We start from the raw sequence: 25,405 nt of genomic DNA, 5'->3' as shown, positions 1-25,405 counted from the left end.
AAAAACTTGTGTATGGTGGTGAAATGGCTGGCTAGGTTTATCTCTTTCTCTCAGTGCTGATGGAATCTTTCTTGGGTTTAGGAGGTCAGATCCTACCATGACTAGAGATTACTGCATGTTGTTCTTGTCTTGTTTCTAGTTTTGGCGGTTTGGAAAATGGATGGATGTAGTTATAGATGACAAGCTGCCAACCCTCGATGGGAGATATTTGTTTGTTGGCCCAGCAAAGGGAAATGAATTCTGGCCAGCCTTGCTTGAAAAAGCCTATGCCAAGTAAGTATTGAAGGGTACTGTAAATAAGCCATATTTATGCAACAGAAATAGTATAGCAAACTTTTTTCAAAGATATACTGTACTAGCTCTAACTCAACATTTTCCTTATTTGGAGCTGTAAATACTGTAGCATCTTTAGGGTTCCCCTAATACATTTCTAGCTGGGCTGAGACTAAAACACTACCCAGAAAGTACTGTAGCTAGAGTACAATAGAAAGCTCTATATAATCACATTTGTACTAAATGTTCATCACATAAAAATGCTAATTCAAGAAAGTGTCAATTATGCGGTTTTCATTCTCTGGTTGATTCAGCTCCCATGAAATAACAGATGTAACACCTGCAAAGTCACAGAAGCATAAAAACGCACCACAAGCCTGCCTTTAATTCCAAAATATCACAAGATGTAGCAAGTGTTGAATGTAAAAGTACTAATGTAGCCTGACTACACCAGTTCAGTGCAATAAGGCACCGAACAAATTACAGAAGATCCTTTAGATTCTTTTTATTCAGATAACAGATCTAAAAATGTAGGAACAAGGTCACCAAGAAAATCACAGATACATTTTAACAAGCATTTGTTTATTGTAAACTTCCAATAGCAACACCAAGTCTGAAACGTTACTGATATAATAAAACAATTCCATTCACCTATTAACAGGTACCAAGATTTCAAGCAGTTAAACAAGGTTCACATTAATGAGGTCAAGTATTAAAGTGCAAATGCAACAATGCTGCTACCCAGCAATAAAGTGGAGATACACATTAAACGACACGGTAAAACTGTCATAATACAAACAATAATACCACGGTACAAAAGTACAAATACCCACACCACACACACACACACACACACACACACACACACACACACACACAATGTCTGTGCAGGGGAGGGAACACACACAGAGAGAGCGAGAGAGAAACCAGCATCGCAATATAGCCTATTCTGTGCACTTCTTAAACTCCAATCGACTACCAAATAGGCTAAAAACACTCGGGTCGTTCGCACTTATTATTCCACACCGGCATACCATCAGCCCAATACTTATTGTCGGTATGCTCCATTTACTGGTCCATTTCCATCTCTCTCACTCGTCGTTCCCCGCTCCAAACACTGCATTCCCACTCCTGCACAGACATACAAACCCCAGGATGGCCATCCCGTTTGTGAAAACATGTGCTATTTATATTCAGGTGCGTAAATTGATCAATAAGTCAATTACTAGGTGCTCAACAGGGCAAACATAGGGAAGCGGGTGGAGAAGCCAACATAACGTGATACAAATCAATTATCAAAGAGTGTCAGACAACATAAAGCGCGCACTAATCAAATCATAAAATAATTTTATAAAAATAATAACATACACGTGTAAAATAAATTTGAACAGGGCATTCTTGACCCTGTTACAACAGACATGAATTAAATACATGCTTGGATAGTGGCTTTCTGTCTGGTATAGGTAAGATAGCAGCTCTACCTGGGTAAAATCAGTATAGAATCCATGTAAAATCCACCAGATAAGTACTATTTACTATTTTGCTACAGCTGAATCTTGCTAAAATCATGGGAAACCTGACTGCATCAGTGGCAGCTTGTCAGAGGAGTCAGAGAAGGCACTGCCTACCTTGAGAATTTTTAAATAAATACGCTTTTTTACTTATTTATATGTAATATACAACAATAAATATATTGTTTTTACACGGAGGCAGCCATCCAATCCAAATTCTCCACTCAGCCACTGCTGTATGTTCGGAGGAGGCAGACGCGCTCTTATCGCCTCTGTAGTTATGATTAGCACCTCTATTAGCCAATCATATTCTTCTATTTCTTCAGTTGGCTTACATGGAACACTGAGTAAAGCCATCTAAAAAATAAATAACCAAGGGTGGCATGGCATGCCTCCCCTACCCTTTTGCCTGTTTTAGTCAATCTCTGTACGTGAGCCCTTACACATTAATGACCGATAAAAGTGAAAGGAACATACGCTGGCAGTGCGGAACAGTTAAGTTTATTAGAATAAACTATGATTCTTTTCTGTGCTGGCTAGTAGCGAAAATGAATTAACAGCCTTGAACTGGGATAAAATGTTAAGAAGATATGAAAGGTGTTGTCAGTCAGAATACAATAATAACATTATTCTGCTATAATAACATTAATTTACTATTCACTATTCTTTTTTGGCCACTAGCTGCAAATGGCAGTGATGTAAAATATTTCCAGTGTGAGCATGACTAGGCAAAACAATAAATAAATACTGCTTCCTCCAAGTGAGTGACTGAATTGTATTAGCATTATTCACACTCACTATCAGGTGACACTTTAAGTCATACACCCTTGTTCCCACAGCATGTTTAAACTAAAATGGGTGTCCAAATGTTACTGTTTTTTTGTTTTGTTTTGTTCCTATCCTTTGCATTTCAATGACATGACAGGAATCAATCTCTGTCATCTATTGCCTCTATAGTTTACAGTATTGTTTAACTGTAATAACAAGCTATATTTAATACTGAACTTCAAACTATAGGTACAGGAAGCTTGTTTCTGTGATCTTATGGAATAAAATATGCTTCTAGACTATTTTTTGGTGGGCCACTAAATCAGAATTTGTAGGGGACCATCTGACCCCTAAATAAATATCATGCATTTCAACCCCTGTAAACACTAGATACAGTCAGGTAAATGGCTGAGGAAAATCCTTGATTCAAGCCATGAGAAAATCAACCACAAATATGGTATCTGCTTTTAGTTTGTCAGATGATCGTGTTTGCTAGACTAACACCATAAAAAAAAGGCTGAAACACATTTTGGCAGTATAACGGTATATATGGTCAGTTGGCTGTTTTTGAAATGTATTTTATGTATCTCACTTTTCTCTGTGCAGGGTGTGTGGCTCCTATTCAGATTTGCATTTTGGCTTGATATCTGAAGCGTTAGTGGACTTCACAGGAGGGGTGCATATTAGCTTCAATCTGACTAAACCCCGAGAGGACTTGTGGGAGATAATGCAAAGAGCTGCAGCTCATGAATCCCTAATGGGAAGCGGAAGCCATTCAGAACCAGGGGTATGATAATTAAAAAGGATGTGTACTAGTGTTTATATATTATAAAACAGGTAGTATTGACAGTGCTCATTATTTGCCAATTTTTAAATTTGTTCAGTCTTTCCAGAGGTTGTCTCCACTTTTATAAATCTGCATTCCAAATTTAAAATGTGCAAATTGCATTGCAGTATAGCACACAGCTATCAGAAATGATATGCAGTAGCTACTGGTACATACTGTAAGTATGTGCTGCAACACATTTCACAAACATAACAGAAATAGCTTTCTTCTCAAGAGCTTTATGTATACCAATATAATAATAATAATAATAATAATAATAATAATAATAATAATAATAATAATAATCAATCTTTATTTATATAGCGCAATTCATGTGCAATACAGCTCAAAGCGCTTTACAAGCAGAATAAGACACAAAAAAAAAAGTACAATTATTAAAAGCAGAAGTAACAACAAAACTCAAACTAAAACATATTAATATTAAGAAAAAGCAAGATTATAAAAATAAATTTTTAATCGAGATTTAAAAATATATACTGTAAAGTGCACTTAAAACTCTAAAAGATACCTTGCAGGCTATACCATACTGTAGGTACGTAAGCCTATTTATTATTTCAACATTGAAAGTCTGAAAAAATGTGGCTGATGAACTATATACAATTAATTAAATAAGTACAGTAACAGCAAGAACGTTTAACAACTATTTGAATGAATGTAGTGGATCGGAGATTGAATGAGTGGGGTCTGAGGTCTTGATAAATCCACATTTTATGCTTAGATTTTTTCGCATTTTGTAACTTAAATTGAGTAAATCTCTATTTAATAAACTTATGAAACTAGAAAGCTAATCACATTTTTGCATATTATTTGCATATTTACCGCAAAAAACATTTAACTGAGCAGAGCATTTATTTTGAGTCGAAAAGCAAAAGCAAAGTAGATTTTTACTTTTTAAAGACATTTACAAGGTTTTACAAATCACACTAAACATGACTTCTTTTTTTTTTAGGTAAAGCCAGTAAACACAGTGTTAAAAAATGGATTAGTGCAAGCACATGCGTATGCAGTTACTGGCGTTAATATGGTAAGACCTTTTAAATACTTCTTCTGGGTGCGCAATAGCCAGGACAACATAATGCAGAAAGAGATCCTTAAGCTGCTAAAACCCTTCATGTTTTTTTTTTCTATAGGTGCATTGCGGTAACAAAAATGTAAAGTTAGTTCGTTTGTGGAATCCGTGGGGCAATACTGAGTGGAATGGCAGCTGGAGTGATAAGTAAGATTGCTTCTTGTTGCTATGCTGTCTTAAAAGTAGACAGTATGACATTATATTACCCCAGAAAAATAGCATAAATAGTACCATTATGAGCAATGGCAATGGATTTAGAAGAAGGTGGTTTTAATGTTGTAGCACACTGGTACTGATATGGTATCATTTGAGCACAATGGATTACCAATGTGTATTGCTTCATGTCATTGTGATAAAATGATATATGATACTATAAAATGTTATCAAAAGTAACTGCCACTGCATTACCAGCAAAGTAACCCAAATTTTTATGTTTTTATGTCACATCTTTTTATGGTTGACTTTTTTATACCAGGTTTTCATCATATGAATTTTCATTAGCCATTGTGTATAAGCTTTTTTGAAATCAATGTGTTCTCTGTAATTAAGTTTCTTTCTGCCATAGAAGTTTTAACATGGAATAGAATTACAACAACGTTTAAAACTAAGATATCCTTCGTCAGTAACACAGATACTTGAATCTTTTTGACAGATCACCAGAATGGAACAATGTGGATCCAGAAACAAGAAAATTGTTGTTGAGAGACTGTGACAATGGAGAATTCTGGTAGGCAATATTTTCAGATGATATTTGTTTTTTGTGGTTAAAGTGTTTCAATTTTCATTTAGCGGTTGACCTGGCTCACAATTTGACTTTCGTTAAACCCCATGGTAAAAGTAGCAGTGCCACTGGGATATAATTGTACCTTATATCATTATTGCTAATTCTCTAGATATCAACATGAATACCCAAACTATTAATAATAAAGAGACGAACAAGAATACATTTATTATAATAGTGTCTTGACATCAACCAATTGGACAATGTCCAAGAGAATAAATAAATAGTTTTAGAATGATGGGGCACGATGTGAAAATGTTATCACAAACATGGATTAGTGCAAACTGAATGTAAATGTGAAAAATTCCGATGGTTGACTAAAATTAGGATTTCTGATAAACAATTCCAGGTCTCAGGATGTCTCAACATATCAAAACTCCAGAACTGTACTTATGCAAAACCTGAAAGAATCGGTTTGCTTTTCAGATTAAAAAAAAAAGCCCCGATAACCCTGAGAAATTTCAAAAAATAAACACAGAACTCCACAGTACTGGATAAAGGTTACGTAAAGCAGGAGGACACTTTATTTGTCTCGTACAGACAAATAAAGGGACAGTAAGTTCAATGTGATGTAGAGGGCACGATACCTTCATACATGATGGAGTGAGCACTTTCCACAGCTCTGTAAGACCTCAACATTCAGTCCTGGACCTCTGTCTAACAGAGACTACCCAATATGTTGATTTGTCTGATTTTGTGATGTTGATTTATGTCCACTGAAACTCAAAACTCATTTTATTTCAGACCAGCACCAACAAAACCAAAAAAGTATGTGAATTGGTTGTTATATTTATATATAGAAAGATTAATAAATAAAATGTCATTTACAGGATGGCCATGGAGGACTTTACAGCAAACTTCACACATATAGATATTTGCAATGTATATCCTCATTTTCTGGATTCAGAGAATGACTGCATCTGGGCCATGTCAGAGCACAATGGCAGTTGGATTAAAGGAACCTCAGCTGGTGGCTCCTTAAAAGAAGGTACCATTGAAGAAAGCTCCAGTGCCTGTAGTTTAGAAGGATACTTTATGTCATATGTTTTCCTAGTATTTAATTTACAACCTGTTTAATGTCATGTTGTGTGTTCTGTATGCTTCTCTGTAGCTGTTTTGTTTACATTATTATTTTACACAAGCAATTATAATTTGAGCAATAAATGCTTCATCTATGAGCTTCAGTAAATAGCACACTCATATTAGACTGAACGTGGTACCCTGGTGAACTCCACGCAAATCCTCCATCTTTATTGAACTATTTATTTTTTGGCAAGGGGCCCAAATACGTTAAATTGTTTAACAAAGTATGTTATTAGTATTAGTATGTTATTAGATTTATGTCTACAGTTCATATAACATTGCAAGCTTCCAAATGGTTACAAATGGTATTACTGGAGTGTACAAAAAAAGATTTCTTAACTTAACCTAAAACGAAAACTGTAAATAACTTTGAGAATAATTAGGCTATCCCACTGCAGTTCCTTGTCTCTGCTCATAAACTGAAACTTGTGTTCTATGTTGTCGTCAGTTTACTCCAAAACAATTATCAAAATACAGTAATCAGTTCACGCTAGATTCAAATAAACTGACTTCCGGTATATTACAATTAGTAGAGCTTCATAAGATGATACAACATTGTATTTTAGCTTTTATTAGGCAGAAATGATGTCTCCCTGACAGTGAAGATAATAGCTTTAATATAAGTTATGGTGCTAAACCTGTGCATCTTTACTTTCTTCTGCTCTTTGCAGTGTTTTTTTATTTTTTCTTGACTTGTCTGGTGAGTTGTATTAGATTTATGTTTCAGCGGCAAGAATCCACCTGCATATGTGTCACACATCCCCACACAGCCTTAAGGAGTCCAGTAATGAGAGATTTCATGACCATTTCCACAATTCTTGGAAAAACTAAGTGGTTAATCACCTACTAATATGCAGAGCTTTTTTCTAAAATGTTTTGAAGTTGTTTCTCCCCATCTTCCCCACCCATAACAGTGCAGTTGTGCTGCTTTGCACAGAAACAGACATGATAAACTGATGTCAAAATATGTGATTGTGGCAAAGTGGGTTGCAGTGCGCACGTGCAGGAGTGATGCGGTGATCAATGAAAGACAGACAACGATAATCCAAAGTGCAACAATGTATATTTATAATCCTGGTCTGGTGACCACAAATAACAATCCCAGGCAATACATAGCAATGTGTACTGCACTGTTCTAAATAATGGGTTGCAGTCCCAAATAATAACATAGTCAATTTACACACATGATCACAAGTCCTGAGTGAGTGGTTTCAGTTCAAGTGGTGAAATACAATTTAATACATGAACAATGGTGCAGTGTTGTCCAGGTTTGTGCTGGCCTTAAGCGACATCTCCTGGATCGTGTTTAGCCGTCTAATAATCACAAATGTTAGCAACGACAAAACAAGCACTCACTCGCGATATTATCACGCTCCTTCCCGGTTTGTCCGTAACCATAACAAAGGAACAAATCGCCTCGCTACGTCCCCTTATGTACCGTCAATCATGCGCCCTTGGTTAATGATTGCAACCGCTCCTCCAATCCGCGGCTGCCACATCGCTTCTCTTCCGGGTCGATGACTTGGTGTACCGTAGCTCCACCCGCTTTCTAGATGGCCAACTTCCACCTAACCCTGGGAATTAATTGTCTGGCCATCCAGTCCAGGGCACTCTGTTCCCTTTACACAGTGCCCTCAGGGGTCGGGAGGGAGATTTATCACCAAGAATCATTCTGTCTCTGTCACGGTGATAAATACCTAAAGTAAGGTAATTGATAATGCAAATGAACTGTATCTCTGTGGACACCCCAGAGATGAGCACTAAGACATTCCTACATGCAGATCCACTCACCAATCAGTGCATTGTCCCCACTCAGAACAACATTGGCATTCAGGTTTGTTAAACTGTTACATTCTGCAATTTGTTTATGGTTACTCTTATAAAAGTTTCTCATTATAAAAGCATAGCAAAGTGTAATAAAGCATACTAAAAGCATGGTAAAACATTGGTAAGCATTTTAAAGACTGTAAAGGGAAAATTGTAAATAGAGGTATGATAAAGTATATTGAAAAACAGCAAACCATTGTAAACTATGGGAAAACTGCAAAATTGCCATGCAATAAGGATATATTTAAAGTATTGTACACATACCACATCCTGACAAAGATCTACTATTTATCTTTTTAGACACATTTTGGAAGAATCCTCAGTACCGTGTGAATTTGAAAACTGCTCATTTGGACTGCAGTTCTTCAACATCCTGCAATTTTGTGGTGTACCTAATGCAAAAGCTTGCAAACAAACACAGGAAGCAGTCTCTTCGACTGCATATAGGGTTATCCATTTTTAAGGTAGGTAGGCTGTTTTTCAGTATAAGTCATACCTATGATAACTTGTGCTTGTATACCTCAATCTACAGCGAAGCAGATTCAAACTGCTAACTGTTGATGTCCAGGAGGCTAGTGTGGTCCAGTGGTTAAAGAAAAGAGCTTGTAACCAGGAGGTCCCCGGTTCAAATCCCACCTCAGCCACTGACTCATTGTGTGACCCTGAGCAAGTCATTTAACCTCCTTGTGCTCTGTTTTTCGGGTGAGATGTAATTGTAAGTGACTCTGCAGCTGATGCATAGTTCCCACACCCTAGTCTCTGTAAGTCGCCTTGGATAAAGGCGTCTGCTAAATAAACAAATAATAATAATGTCCAACTGACACTTAGAACTAGCAGATGTTGAGAAAAGTTGTAATGGTTTAAAACAGGTTTAAAACAGCTTCAAAGGGGCTCCCAAGTGGCTCCGACGCTGTAGCTCTTGGGTGGCTGGATGGTGAGTCAGAGGACAGCGTGTGTTCGTCTTCACCCTCCCGAGTCAATGCTGGGGTGGTAGCGGTGAGCTGAGCCTAAAAATAATTGGCCATTTCCAAATTGGGGAGAAAATAATAAAAATAATTGGCAATGACTAAATTTAAAAAAAAAAAAAACCTTCAAATAATTGCATTTCATTTTTTTCCCTCCCCCTTATCTTTTATGGTGATTTTCTGAGTGGTTCTGAGTTTTCTAATTCCAAATCAATCACACCAGGCAGTTACCTTTTTACTCTGCTGGCTTCATACTATTGGTATTAAGGAGGTGGGGCCAGTAGAGCTGAAAGTTCATTTAAGTTATTGGAAAACAGCAAGTACTCAGCATTAATATTTATTGTTAGGTTCCAGATTTGATAAAGATATGTGCTTAAACATGACAAGCCCAATGTAAACAGGCTGAATTTGCATTAAAAAAAACAAAACAAATATAAATTAGCCTACTCATGCTCATGAAACTAAAACAAAGATGCTGAACAAGGGGAAAGGAATGTCTAACAAGATTGTGTGCATAACCTTTGCCAAATATTTAGATATGTATAACCACTAATTCCCTTCGACATTTTAATGTAAACCTAACCTTTTGAGTTGTGTATATACATTGCATTTTTTTTATCAGCACATCAGAATAAACTGACTAAATTATTTGTTTGTTTTTCTTTTTAGGTGCCTCCTTCAGTAAGTATTTGTATGAGTTATTTTCCGCTACACATTCCAATTTAGCCTTTCACATTAAAATGTCTCTCTCTCTCTCTCTCTCTCTCTCTCTCTCTCTCTCTCTCTCTCTCTCTCTCTCTCTCTCTCTATATATATATATATATATATATTTATTTATTTATTTATTTATTACTTTATTTACTTCTCACCTAGCACTGTGACCAGAAAGAAAAGTTCTCCGCTGAATTCTTCAGTAGCCACCAGCCCATCCCTAGCTATAATGTAGGAAGCCTTGGAGTGATTGAGTTCTTTCAGCTGGAGCCTGGGGAGTATTTAATTGTGCCATCTTCTTACAACAAAGACCAGGAATGTGACTTTTTTCTATCCATGTACTCCAAGACCAGCCATAAAGAGTGAGCATTGACTTTCTCTTTTAGGTCTGCCTGGTCAGAGGCAGCTGCTAATTATTATCACTGAGCTGTTGTTGCTAAACAGAACCAAGGTTTCTAATTGGTGGGGGTTTGGTCATGGTCCTGGACTTCCTGTATCTGCAACTTCCTGTCTGCTAACCAGGGAACATGAGGCAGATAATTAAAACATTTTATTTTAACTGAGCCACAGATGCAGATGCTACTGTATCAGATAAACAGGTTATAATTAGGGCTTCTTTTTTATTAATTATATTTTTTGGTGCTTATCTGTCTTTTATATACTATATGAAATTATTGTTTTCGGTTACTTTCCAAAATGCTTGGGCATTTTTTTCTGTCACAATATGTATAGTAACTCGACAGTACTTGCACACTTAAGTTGTACCTTCTTTGCTGTCTTCCTCAACTAAATCCTTATGGTCACAGGCACATTCTTCTGGGGTTTTTGTGTGTCTAGGCATTTTTGCATTTGCCACAATCCACAATTTAGTTTTAAATCATCCCTATCTAACTGTAATATAGCTTTAAATCACATGAACAAGTCTCCATTTTAAATCTTGCAAGCAGAGTCTCCAATAACAATGTACGAATTTGCTGCCACTCAGTAGTTGTGGTGGGTTTTAAGTATTCAGTTTGAATCAATGATCGATACAAGTCAGGATGGAGGGACATTGCTCAACTGCATTGAGAAATGTAGGGTTTTTTTTGTAGTAATAGTAGGTTTTTGTTTTTTAAATGGGAAAGGGGTGAAGTCAACATGAATTGAGAAACCATTTCCAGTGTTTTTCCGGTATTTATTGGCTATACACCGATTTCAAGGATACTGAGTAGGTAAGAAATGCAAATTATTAATATGTACAGTGTGAAGAACCCCTTGAACAGTCACATGACCTGCTGTATAGAGCCTGGTATCACACTTCTGTACACAGAAAATGTACCTGTGATGACAATATAAAAGTCATAATAATGTTAGGCGTATTTTCTGTTTAGAGGTTTATGAAAATAAACGTGATTTGTCTTTTTTGCTTGTGTTTTAGAAAAATGGATTCTGATCTTAATTTACAATTCTCTCAGGTAAAAGCACAATAATATCTTAATAATATCTTAATTGTTATTTACAGGATCATAGAACACTGCAGTGTTTACATAAAAAAAATCCCTTTGATGTATCTTTTTGACACTCCTAAATGTTTTGTGATTTGGAAAAAAAATAAATAACATTTCTCAACTTAGATTCAGGAGTGTTCTCCAGGAGAAAGATGTTATCTTATGAAAACACTCGAGTGTTCAGTTAAAAAAATAGCATCACTTTTATTCCCCATCTGATTTAAGAACCATGAAAAATATAACAAATATTGACATTATGTTGAACAATATATGGGATACAGCAAAAGGTAGAGTGATATGTTTCATGTAAAGATTGTAGCATGTTCTGTAACTCTTTAATACTCTAATCATTTTCAAATGATGTACTTGCAATGTATCATGCTTTTTCAACAGCTAAGTGTTTCACATGTGAACTCTCACAAGAAGGTTTTTGCCAAATATTCTAGTCAGGTAAGATGATTTTTATTGTAATTACAAAAATAAAAAAATAGTGTATGCATGTTATCTTAAAATTAGCCTGGAGTGTTGGATAAAGTACTAAATTGCGGACCAACTAAATGTGACTTTAACCATCTTCTTCAGGTTAAAGTCCGGAGGCATTAAAAATGAACATAAAAGTTTTTCCCAAGATATACTCCCTAAAGTCCAAACTATTTTCCTTCTGTTTCACTCTTTAAATGCTAGACAGTCTATCTACCAAGTGACAGTGCTTGCTACTTTTAGACCAGCAGCAGGTAATCAGGTGCTAACCTATGCTGATGTGCGCTTCAACAAGAGATAGTTGAGTTTACAGTGGGCACTCACAGGTTAACGAAATTGGAAATCAAAAATGAAAAAAAACAAACCTCGGCTGATTGATTTCAATCGCAGCTGATGCATTACAATGGACATACAGTGCCTATAGAAAGTCTACACCCCCTTGAACCTTTTTCACATTTTGTTGTGTCAGTGCCTCAGAGTTTCATGCATTTAAATTAAGATTTTTTCCATTTATCTACACACCATACTACACACTGTTTTTTAAAAAAAAAGTTTTTATTTAGAAAAAATATATATATTAAAAATACAAAACTGAAAGATCATAACTGGATAAGTCTCCATCGCCCTGAGTTAATACTTGGTGGAAGCACCTTTGGCAGCAATTACTGCTGTGAGTCTGTTGGGATAGGTCTCTATCAACTTTGCACACCTAGATTTGGCAATATTTGGCCATTCTTCTTTACAAAACTGTTCAAGCTCTGTCAAGTTCCTTGGGGAGCATTGATAGACAGCAATCTTCAAGTCATGACACAAATTTGATTGGATTTAGGTTGGGGCTCTGACTGGACCACTCAAGGACATTTACCTTTTTGTTCCTTAGCCACTCCAGTGTAGCTTTGGCTGTGCGCTTTGGGTCGTTGTCATGCTGAAAGGTGAACTTCCGTCCCAGTTTCAGCTTTCTTGCAGAGGGCAGCAGGTTTTCCTCAAGGACTTCTCTGTACTTTGCTCCATTCATTTTCCCTTCTATCCTGACAAGTACCCCAGTCCCTGCCGATGAGAAACATCCCCATAACATGATGCTGCCATCACCATGCTTCACAGTAGGGATGGTGTTCTTTGGGTGATGCGCTGTGTTGGGTTTGCGCCAAACATAACACTTTGCATTTAGGCCAAAAAGTTCCATTTTAGTTTCGTCAGACCACAAAACTTGCCACATGGCTACAGAATCTCCTGAGTGTTTTTTGCATACTTCAAAAGGGATTAAAGGTGGTCTTTCTTGAGTAATGGCTTCCTTCTTGCCACCCTACCATATAGGCCAGATTTGTGGAGTGCTTGGGATATTGTTGTCACATGCACACTTTGACCAGTCTTGGCCATAAAAGCCTGTAGCTCTTGCAAAGTTGCCATTGGCCTCTTGGTAGCCTCTGATCAGTCTCCTTCTTGCTTGGTCATCCAGTTTGGAGGGACGGTCTGATCTAGGCAGGACCTTGGTGGTGCCATACACCTTCCACTTCCTAATAATCGTCTTGACCATGCTCCAAGAGATATTCAAGGCTTTTGATATTTTTTATACCCATCCCTTAACAACTTTGTGCCTTAACAACTTTGTCCCGGAGTTCTTTTGAAAGCGCCTTTGTGCTTGAGTCTTTGCTTTGAAATGCACTACCAGCAGAGGGAACCTACAGGAACTGCTGAATTTATACTGAAATCATGTGAATCACAACAATTTAACACAGGTGGAGGCCACGTAACTTGGTGTGTGATTTTGAAGGCGATTGGTTACACCTGAGCTAATTTAGGATTGCTATTACAAGGGGGGTGGACACTTATCCAACCAACAACCTACAAATTTCTAGAATATTTTTTTCACTTGGAAGTTGTGGGGTAGGATGTGTAGATAAATGAAAACAAACAATTTTAATGCATTTTAATTCCAGGCTATAACACAACAAAAGGTGAAAATTTTGAAAGGGGGTGTAGACTTTCTATAGGCAACTGTATACTGTCTGTCCACTAGAGCTATAAGTAAATGTATTTTATCAGACACCATTTATACAAGTTCTTGATAGTACTGAACATATATCATATATGTATTTTTGTTTTTAATAAAATCATTTTTTCTTATTCAACAAGGGCCAAGAAATCAATGCTAATGATTTGCAAAGACTCCTTAACGACAGTCTGAAGGGTAAGGCTATGTGGTGGTTTTTTAGAACTCAAAGACTTAAGCTGGACGTTTTGCATTTGGTTACGCAGCAGGTCTTACGGTACTTGGGTAATGATTCATTGTATACAAAGCTTGAAATAAAATGATTATTCCCCAGGTCATTATACCTGACTTCAACATGTCTTTAATATTACACCTTTGGATTTTGGGTTGCATTCAGACCATTTATACAAGTTCTTGAAAGTGTTTTTTTATGTTTAATAATGATAAATGATGATGTTAAAAACAAGCATACAGTGCTACCCCTTTATAATGTGGCATGTTATAGTGCGGAATTGGTTATAACACGGTAAGGTCGTGGCTCCCATTTGCCCCATAGACTCGCAAACATTGGGTGAATGTTCCAGATATACAGTATGAAGCACAGCAGACAGCAAAAAACAAAAATCTTAATCTGTTAAAATGAAACTTGATGCAGTGGACAGAGTAACAAAAGGAGAAACTCAAGCAGCAGTTTCAAAATATATAAATGTTACGGAATCTACACTGCGTGGATGGCTAAAAGACGAAGAAAAACTTCTTGATAAGATTGACTCCAAAGAGGTTCGCGCTACGAAAAAAAATGTGCTGTGCTAAAGAGTGAGACAAGCTACTGTGTAAATGTGCTGCTGTGAGAGTGCAAGGCTGTTTGTTGTTTTTGGTGTGGCCCAGGCTAATGGACCGGGAATAATCGTCCCAATAAACCGTGGATTTGAGTATCTGCAAATTGTGCGTGTTTCCTTCCTTCATTTTCCACCATATGCTACAATATTAAGTAAAAACAATTGGCCATTGTAAATCATTTCGGGAACAAAAATGCCAATATTCATTATAAGGTCAAACACAAATAACGCAGTCTCCTAACTATGGACCCCGACAATCGCATTATAGTGAGGTAGCAGTGTATTTGTTAAGTATTGATGGGTTTTACAGGTTTATTTTAAAACCATATAAGAATATAATGATTTTAACCAGTTAAATTTTTCATTTCCACTTGCTTCAAAATAGGTCTCTCCATGTTGAAAATTACATTTGATGCTAATTATGGCTTATATATCTATATATCTATATATCTATATCTATATCTATATCTATATATATATATTTGTTTAAAACATGGAAATTACTACAGCATTAATATTGTTAATAAACACCTGGATCCAAAAACATTTTATCCAACTACTTTTTCAGTAATGTCAAATGTATGTGCATAAACATGTAGATAGGTCTTCTATTGGTTAAGAAATGGTTGGATAAAGGGTTACTGTTGCTAAACATGTCTAAGCTTTAGACACATTTAGCAACACTTCAGAATTTCCATTTTGCTCTAGGCCTTTTCTATAATTCTAAAATAATTTATTTTTCTGCAGGAAATATCTCTACAACAGGGGGATTCAGCTTTGATGCTTGCAAAGGAATTCTAGCTGTCATGGATGTATCCTTTTAAACAGACATTTTGGGGTTAAATACTAGCTGATTCAAACTATTTTATTAAAATGATCAAAATAAATGCAACATCTGCAACATACAATTTTAAATTATTTAGTCATTTAGCAAATGCTTTTATCCAACACAACTTACAGAGACTTGGGAGTGAGCTATGCATCAACAACTGCTGCAGAGTCACTTACAATAGGACCTCGGTTTTACATCTCACCCGAAGGTCGTGATAGATACTGTCGATTAAATCGACAACACTAAACAGTAAAACACTGGTTAAATTTCTCTTAAGCACTAAAGGTCTTGACTTTTTCCCCCTTTCAAAACATAGAAGTTAATTAAAGAATGGAAGAAATGCTTTGAAACTATAGACCCACATATATTGTTACATCCCTGCATGTCAATCCTATCTCTTGTATTGTTATCAGATGATTTGTAATGGCAATGACGTGACAGAGAAATTCTGTGCTGCTTTTATGACTCATTACTTTCCCAGTTTCATGGAGCTTTGGATTAAAACGTTCAGTAATACAGTAGGAGGACATACACAAGTTCCTAGTTTAATATAAATATAACACAGGTGCTATCATTAAAGCATTCTCATTCATCAGACACTGATGTACTTTTGTATCATGCAATATCTGGTACAAATCCGTTGCCATCGCAGGTATGGCTGTGGTCTGCTAATGGTTCTGTTAGGATCTCTGCAGTGTTACACACTAGTTTTAAAATAGTATTTCAATAAACCTTTCTACAAGGTCTATTGTATTGACATTTACACTTATCTGTATAAAAATTGTGGTCTTTAAAAATGCTGCTTAGTACATTATGGGCATTCAATACAGTACACATTGTAGAAATTATGTGTTCAAGATACTGTCTATTTAACTCACAACGCTAAATAATCGGTCACTGAGGACATAGATTAAAAAATAAATGATAATAATGCAACCAAACTGAAATATTGAGATCCTGAAATCTTGTGATCTTATCACAACAATTTATTTCTTTATTTTTCCATGTCTCAAGAAGCTAAAAAGTCAAATACATGTTATACACTTTACAGGGTGCTTCTGTTGAAATACAATACCTTAACTACCACACCATGCAGCTCAATGCCAATGGAAAACTGAATACTAGTGAATTTGAAGAATTGTGGAAAAAGATTACTGACTACCAGGTCTGGATTCCTTTTTTATTCTGCATTTAATTACATTTTATATGACCCTGTTTTTAAAGCGCAAAAGCACTTTGTCTGAAAGGTATAAAAACGAGATAGAAAACTACACAGAAAAAATGAAATGCTCTTACCTGAAAATAACTTGCTTTTTGCTAAACAAAATATTCCTTTAAAAAAAAATGCACATGCTTCAAAATAGGACCCATAGTATTCAGTCAATAGTTGTATTATTTCCTTAGGAAATCTTCAACCAATGTGATGAGAAAAGTTCTGGATTGCTCAATTTACATGAGATGAAGAATGCAATACTGGCAAGCGGTAATAATTTTTTTTCAATTATTTTCTTTGTTGTTTATAGCACTTTTTATTTTGCAGAATTATCTTAAATAACATTATATAATGCCAATGTTCAGTGCTCCCTCATTATGTCGTTATTTACAGTTAGGCCATGTTGACAGGAAGTTGTACATATAATATATTTCCTCGATAATTAGGGAACTCCCTTGTTGAAGCCCTCGACCTGCTGAGTTCCATTAGTACCTTGTAACATGCCACAGTAGTGCCATTATCATTATTATTAAACAGAAAAAAACTTTTACTTGACGGTAAGAGCTGATAATTCCGAAAAAGATGGGAAATTGTCACGTAAGGGCACCACTGGAGTGAGACAAGTTATTTATCTGGAGTAACACATCTGGAGTGAGACAAGTTATTTATTGCGTACTTTTCTAAGTATACAAATATTTACAACTGTTATGACCATTCCAGCTTTTTTCTTTCTTTTTTGGGGATTTTGGTTTTGTTTATGAAGGACACAAGAAGTGTTTGATATGCTGGAAAAGAAATTTGATGTATGGAACACGTAAAGGTACATGGTGTAAAAATTAAAACGGGGGGCTACTATCTATATAATATCTTGTGCTCACAATTTACTATAATATCTCATGCTCATGAGATAGTAGCCTCCCTTTTTAATTTACACCATGTCCCTTTAGGGGTTCAGTAGTAATGAGATCATTGAAAGGAGACAAATAATATGTTACACAAGCATTTTCCAACCAATCAATCCATGAACTTTATATCATTTATATCAATGACTAAAGCTGTAAGAAAATCGCGGGCCTTGAATTTGTTGCGGAAACCGCAACTTTTAACACAGACCACAACTTTTTTATACTTTTAACATGACTACAATGTTTCTATTATTTATATGTAATTTTGTTGCAAAATAATGCTGGAAAATAAACTGAAACAGAAAAGGAAACGTCACTCTCACATTGTCTTTTGCTAGTGGGGGATTGATATGCATTGTCATCCTCTCTAGCCAATCAGTGAGCTTCTTTCCCGTTGCTATGGTTAGCAACGGAAAAGACGACGGTGGGCCGTAATGCAAGTACTGTACTTAATTACTGTTCAATTTTGTGACTGAAGGTTTATTGCCGCTTTGCAAATACTGTAGTGGCTGTTCAATTTTGTGAGAGCTTGTTATGTAGGTACTGTATGTTACGCGTTATTATTGTTAGCTGCAACTCTTCAGTTGTAGTGAAACACAGCGTAAAATGTTTTATTTCAAATGGTGATAAAGAGGGAGTCTTAAGAACTTATGTTCTGGTTATCTATTTGTATGTTTGGTTTTTTTCTTATTGTTGTTTTTGAACAAGTGAATACAAATCCATCTTGAAAGCAAGTATAGAACGCGCCAAAACCGCAACTTTAATACATAGTGGCCACAACTTCTTGATAAAAAAAAAAAAAAATCTACAGCCTTAAACAATGACTCTTCTAAAGGATATGTATTAGGCTGGTTAAGAGAACCTTAATCCTTTTGAATCCTCAGCAACCCACTGAGTACACATGTTGTCTGAAGTGAACCCACCTACTGTACCAGTTAAGCAGTGAGTGTTGGAAAGCCTTGACATGGGTCAGGTAAGGGCGCTGTAGCAGCCTTACCTGACAATTTCCCGTCTTTTTCAGAATTGCCATCTTTTACTGTCAACTAAAACCGTAGTTTTTTTGTGTTTAATGTCCATTCTTTTTTCACTGGAAGGCTGATTTTAAAACATGATATTTATATGCAATGGAAAGTAGATCCCTCCATTTAGATTGTAGTCCTGTCCTCTGTATATCATAAAGGATTTTTCTGGCTTGCTATTTATTATTTGTAGTGCAAATCTTAGTTTTTGTATAAGAAAAAATATCTACTATTATAAAAAACATTCCCAAGTGGGACCACATTTTAGATACCTTATACACATATACTTCTCATGCATACAACAAGCGCTTATTAGGCTATTATATTTAACAATTTTTAAAAACATTAATACTTTAGTTATTTATATTAGGCTAGCTATCTGATTGAATATTAATAAAAACATAAATGTATTTAGACTGTAACACAGCCTTATGGCTGAGGTTTGTTTTGCCTTTTTAAAACACAAAGACACCAGAATTGTACTTTAGCACTTGCATGCACTTTTACTTACACAAACACAGGTGAACAAACAAAAACCTAACTCCTACATGGAGTACTAATTAAACTTTGAACAGTCAGACTTTAAGCTAATACACTGGACAGCTAAGCTGTTTGCCAGTCACAAAACATTTCTTTTTCAGATTACACACTCCCTTCTATTTTTATTAACTTTTAGAGGAAGGTGTACCTCACCCTGGCTCTTTCCCGTGGCATTTTGGGGAATGTAGCCCCTCTTGGACACATTTTTTTTCTCTCTTCCTCCCCCTAGTCTGCCACAATATTTATACGTTGTTTAAAAATGTACATTGATTCAAATGGCGCCATCAGGAGAATGGAACATTTCCGTACAATCGATTCAAAATTTCATCGCTTAATATAAACAAGATAATAGCCTAATAAACATGAACAACAGGATCTCCCATATATTTGTAACTGTTAACTAATAAAACTAAAAATTGACAAACAGTTTTAAGCGCTGCCTTTACTTTTGTTTTTGTTCAAATGCAGCTACCCTAGTGTATTCACAACTATACTGTATTTATAGTGTCTTACACAGCTCACACGGAAGGAGGGTTCTGAACGTAAATGATCAGTCAAATGCTGCAAGTCCATAATTGTTTGTGTGCAATTTTATTACGTGATTTTTGTGTTCAGAAACAAACCTTCAAACATTTGGTAATATTAATTATCATGCTCATTATATTGTTTGTAATACATTATCATACACAGTTTATTAGTATTACGAATATAGATGTTTATGCTTATGTTTTAAAGTGATGAGTACTATCCGCATGCTAAATATGGTGTTTAAAGACGCAGCCGTTTGAGTTATTTTAGCAAATAATAATAATAATAATAATAATAATAATAATAATAATAATAATTTCTGTAATTTAAAGTACCGCACAGTTTTTTACGAAACATGGACAATTCTCTGTCACACGAACACAGAGCACAAGAAATGCCATCCCGAGCTGTTTTGAAAAGGACGATAAAACATACCTCTCAAAATCGAGTTTATATAACACTCTGCCAGCCGCTCTTAGTACGGCGCTAGTACTACTTTTTAAAGTTATTTATTTATTTCCCTTTTTTGTCTGAAAAAATCTTGCACTCCACTGAAATAAGTTACTTTTAGAGTGCAGGGCTAGAGCGTCCATGTGAAACGTTTCACCAGTAAGCAGCTCAATAAATAACAATGAGAGAGCAGTGTCCCGTTGTCGTATAACCTACTGCCCAGTGGCCTTTTACCAATTCATAAAGGTATTTCATGATTGTAAATGAGAAATAGTGAGGGAGCACTATATTCAGTTTTGTATAGCATTAACATATTTTAGCACATTAACTGTTTTTTTTTTTTTTTAATTTTGTTTATTACACTTACTGTCTTCAAATTATTTTAGGTATTAAACTAAGTGACCATCTTTTGGATATTGTGATTCAGAGACACACAGACCCATCAGACAAAATTAATTTGGAGAGCTTTCTGTGTCTAATGCTACGCCTAAGGTCTATGACTAGTAAGTCAGTATTTTGAAACATTTACATATGTACTGGCAATGTATTTCTTCTACAAAACACATTTTCATGAGTAATTATGCAATTGACATAATAACAATGCCATATTTTGAATTGACATTTTATTGCTGGCCAGAAATGCAAATCACTTCTTGATTTTTCTTTTCGTTTTATATCCTTAGCGGATATTCTTAATATACCTACATCTATTGAATGTATCCTGAATTGATATTAACATACTATGAATTCAATAGGAAATATTGAGTTATATTTAAATTTCATTCACAAGTGAAACTCCATCTAAAATAAAACCCCTTTGGTTCATGGCTTCCTGCAGTCATTCTAGACGTTAATAGGATTTAAAGTTCTCAATGAATGAAATATACTGTAGAGCAGCAACCAGACAAACCATTAAATGATATGCTTATGGGGGGGGTGGTTGAGACTGCACATGGTGGTCTGATTTGACACCCTTATTATAAACCTGTACCTGACACCCCCCGAATGGAAGAGAAATATTTTATCAATATATAAGCATATATTTATTTTGCTCTGAAGTGTTAGCTTGCCAACTTTTAGTATGTTTTACATACTTTTTGAAGGGAACATGGGTTTTCAAACTCTGTTTCTGTCAATATGAATATTTGTTTACAATTTAATGATAGTTCTAAAGCTTTTCATTTCATCAACTAACATAGTGTGCCTTTTACTAATGGCACTGGTCTAATAACTATATAAGAGGTTTGACACTACTAACATACTGTACTATACATGTAGTTCGTGTCAAATGTAACCTTTTTGTTATATTGTCAGACTAAGTTTAACATTTACTGCAAAGAGCACTAAAAGGACACTTCATTCTACTGACTAGCTGTCTCTATTACATTGAATACTGCACTCCCATTTTGATAATGGCACTATACCAATTCCCCTTCAACATCAGTCAGTTTCCATGGCAACACTGTCTACATCTATAATCATGTTTTGTCAAAGTCCTGAAGTAAAGGTTCAAAAGATTTTTCGGTTTCATTCTCCATATAGCCAAAAGCCATTACTATTGATACTTACACAATAAAATAAAATAAATTGTTAGGAGCAACCTGGGTTTAATTAAGGGAATTTCAGTGTTATTTTTATTTTACAGAAAGATTTAGACAAAGGTCACATGACGGAATAGGCATTTATCTTCAGGAGGAAGAGGTAATGCTCAGAATTATACCTGTGAGATTATGTTTTTATAAATATTATAATTTATGAAGTCACTATATGTTCTCAGGAAACATGACATGCTTCTATTTTGTTTTGTTTTTTTCTTTACAGTGGATGTTTTACACCATGTATTCATGAAGATACTGGAATAATACTACTGCGTTTAATAGGACTGGACGAAAATATGTAATTGGTTAGGCTGCCACCTTTAAACATTTGAACACCTCTGTTAAGTTTACTACCAATAAACGTTTATAAAATTAATAAACTGTAAACTAACAGCTGACAGGTCTGTATCACTTATCGGCTATACATTTTTGTATTATGTTGCAATCTCATGCTGCATACTTTTTCTCGCAAAGGCTGTAGATATATTTTTTTACATACTTACATGTCAGCACTAGTATGCAAGAAACTGTTAAGAAACTACACACAACGCACCTGACCACACTAAACTTATAGCCAAATAAGTACTCAGAGGTTGCATGTGGAATATAAAATTACCTTGCTGTATATCATGATGCAGTGTCAACATTTTAAAATAATCACATTTTCTTCTCCTTTTGGAAAAGGAGACGGTATAGGAAAGTGGTACATGAATTTCAATTAAGAATTGCTGTTTCAAATAACTATATATAACCAACCTCTGATACGATCACTTATATGTTTAGTGAGGTAAATCTAAAGCAGTTTTACTGCCAAAATAATTAATTGTATTCTTAGCTTGACATCTTGCTTCATATTAATTAGCCATGAGGTTTTCTGAATGCTCTGTACTCCAACACAGAAGCACATGTGAGCAAATAACTTTTCCTTATGTATCTAATTAATTTTTCTACCTTAATAAAAAAAGTGTATAATGCACTAGTACTTCAGTAAATGTGAAGTGGTGTTTAATGACAAATTGAACGCAAGCTTTTTTATATATCTTAATATACCTGTATTTTGAAAAGGCCCATCCATGGTTTAAACAGTGCTATTAATTTTACTACAGGTATATTACACGTTTACAAAAAATATATAAATGTGGCAGGCTTAGCAATCGATTGTAAATATACTTTCTTTTTGATGATCTGATTAAAAAGATGTGCTCATTTAAAAAAAAAAAGTTTGACTTTCACCATTGGAGGCTCAAGACATCAATAACTTCCTGACTTTAGCCTTTGAAATGTAAGTTCATTCACTGGTAAATCTTAAATATTAAAATATATATTTCAAGAATGAAGAATACGATCCACGTTGTTTTGCTTCTTTTTGGATTATGAAAGGTTACAACTGAATTCAGACCGTATATGGATGTGCCTCACATAAGATTATATACTGTACAATTCCAAACATTTCTGCATTAAGTTATTTAGGGCTAATGTTAACCCTTTGTTTAAGAAGAGATATCTTAAAAACGGGAATCTCCCTTCTTTTAATCTGTCCCTGTGATTTATAAACTGCACATAATATACTCCTCAAGTAAAACACATGTAAGATAAAATAAAAACTCGACCAATTATTTTCATATGCGCTTCTGTGATGGAGTAGGGAGCATTGATCAACTGAAATTTGCACACTACCGGATGTTAAGTGCACACAAACAGCAGCTTTTATTTTCATCAATATTTCCACAATGCAAACTGAGACTGATCAACTTGTACAAGTAACTTCCACTAGAAAAATAACAATAAAGCCAAAAAACTAACAATAAAACAACTTTGATTTAAAATAAGCTTAAAGTAACTGTTTATTAGTATTTTATTTAACAGAGGAGTAAGGTGGCAGCCTTATATAACGGTATAAATATAAGTACTATTCAGGGGTTTATACATAGGCCACTGGCAGAATGTCTGAGTTTTTGAAATACTTGATAGCTGTAATTACACCTCAAGCCATGCCTTGTAAATGAATGCTTTATTTAAAATATAAATCTTTGTACCAGGTTGTTTAGAGAAATAGTGCATTGGTCATTCCTGGTATGGAAGTGGTGTAGGGTAAAAAAAATCATGTTTAGTAGTAAGGAAAAAAAATACAATTCAATTAAATAGAAAATCTCACATTATGTTATGTCAATTTGAAGATCACTTGCCTGTCAAGCGGGACACAGTTTGAGTACATCTGAATCATGTGACCAACCTGGATGGCATAAGGCTTTCTGTTCAAACAAGTAGCTCATGTTAAATAAAGTTTGAACAGTCAGTTACATGCCACTAAAAGTCTATCAGTTCCTATTGATTCATATTGGAAATGTAATTGGAGACTGAAGTTGTTTGCAGCAGAAAAGAATTTGGGAAGGATTTAGGGGAAGATCTTTGTGCTGCCACAGCAGGCTAGCTTCTGGAGACCAGTCAGTTCAAAAGTGAAAAGCGTTTGGTGGTTTTGTGATTGGGAAATTAAGTCCACCAAACTTATTCAACACATTTGGAGGTCTTTGCATGAGAGAGACCCATGTTAGATTTTCAGGAGGTGTCAGATATAGTTGTGGCAGGCCCCGTGGAGGGAAGTTCTCCTGGGTTTTGCCAGGACCATGTCTAACTGTAGCCAGTGTCATCCACCCTGATGTTTCCTGAGCACTGCTACTTCAAGCCCACATTTATTTTATGGCCTTATTTAACAATAGTTAACAGATCTCCACATTAACTTTATTAACTAATAAAACAAGGCCCACATCTGGAGATGTTAATCTGCAGTCCACTCAAACAAATGGCACTTTCCCAGCAAGACAATCAAAGCAATTGAACATCAAAAAGACACCAGGCTTCGAACAACTAATCAAACGAACAAGCAAAAATACTTTTTTAAATTTGACAAAGAGAACTAAAATTTAAGGATATTTTCACATCATCTTGATTTTAAAATCTTTATGAGCACGATGTATGAATAGTGCTCTCATGCCCCCAACAAAAAAAAATATCAGTCAGCAAATCTCCTAGATAAACTGAAACTATTTACAACTTTAACTAAGGATGCATCCTGACGTGTTTAATATCTAAAGAGAGACCATTTCTTTTGGGCATAGTAGCAGAAATTCAGAATAAAATATAAGACACGGCAAATATGATATACTTTTTTAAGTTTTTCCTCCTTCACCTTTATTATTGCCCTGCATTCTGAAAGACGGGGTGGGGTTAATGCCCCAAATCTTAAGACTGCTGTCTAACCAATAAGAATGCACCACAAGAAACTCAAATAATTTATTTGTTTGAAACAGTATAAAAACCACGACTCTAGAGTCATCGCTCAGCTCAGAAACTATCTACTAAGATTGCTGCAGCCTTGACATTGCCATGCTTCCAGACTCTATCATCATCAGAATTTAACTATGTATAATTCTTAACTTCTATCGACATTCAGGTATAGCTAGGTTATCGTGGGTTTGGTGTGATTTGTGCATTCTTTGTTAATCATCAGTATATACTAAGGTGAATTTAACAAACATTTAATTGATAAATTGTTTCCTAATGCCTTGGGTTTTATTGTAATGTTGTTTTAGTGTAATATTGACTGTGTAATTGTTTTGGTTGATTTTCTGAGTGTATTGTGAACATATTGTGTGAATGCATGTTTAATAAATTCCATTGTTTTGGTTAAA

At 35.3% G+C, this 25,405-nt stretch overlaps 2 protein-coding genes across 3 annotated transcripts in view; both read left to right on the top strand.

Moving 5' to 3' along the window:
* Positions 1-9,850, top strand: part of LOC117410781 (calpain-8-like) — a 25,319-nt gene extending 15,469 nt beyond the window's left edge. The window contains exons 5-12 of the mRNA XM_034017602.3: positions 140-273; positions 3,159-3,339; positions 4,349-4,423; positions 4,530-4,615; positions 5,121-5,195; positions 6,080-6,237; positions 8,460-8,623; positions 9,794-9,850. Of these exons, the coding sequence (XP_033873493.3) occupies positions 140-273; positions 3,159-3,339; positions 4,349-4,423; positions 4,530-4,615; positions 5,121-5,195; positions 6,080-6,237; positions 8,460-8,623; positions 9,794-9,850 (930 nt within the window). The remainder of the gene's footprint in view (positions 1-139; positions 274-3,158; positions 3,340-4,348; positions 4,424-4,529; positions 4,616-5,120; positions 5,196-6,079; positions 6,238-8,459; positions 8,624-9,793) is intronic.
* LOC131737271 (calpain small subunit 1-like) lies at positions 8,740-25,405 on the top strand. Of its 2 annotated transcripts, XM_059025333.1 has the most exons (11): positions 8,750-9,805; positions 9,998-10,197; positions 11,253-11,289; positions 11,716-11,772; positions 13,936-13,990; positions 15,379-15,443; positions 16,560-16,628; positions 16,868-16,946; positions 20,505-20,621; positions 21,764-21,819; positions 21,940-25,405. In XM_059025333.1, exons 2-11 carry the CDS (start codon positions 10,172-10,174, stop codon positions 21,964-21,966), a joined length of 588 nt encoding a protein of 195 aa, XP_058881316.1. In that variant the 5' UTR covers positions 8,750-9,805; positions 9,998-10,171; the 3' UTR covers positions 21,967-25,405. The 2 variants fall into 2 exon arrangements, with proteins under 2 accessions (XP_058881317.1, XP_058881316.1); XM_059025334.1 differs by lacking the exon at positions 20,505-20,621 and having other exon boundaries at positions 8,740-9,805.

This window comes from Acipenser ruthenus, chromosome 6, assembly GCF_902713425.1.
Source record: "Acipenser ruthenus chromosome 6, fAciRut3.2 maternal haplotype, whole genome shotgun sequence".
NCBI lineage: Eukaryota > Metazoa > Chordata > Actinopteri > Acipenseriformes > Acipenseridae > Acipenser > Acipenser ruthenus.
The sequence above is the reverse complement of the archived record's forward strand: the minus strand, read 5'-3'. Positions and strand labels throughout refer to the sequence as shown.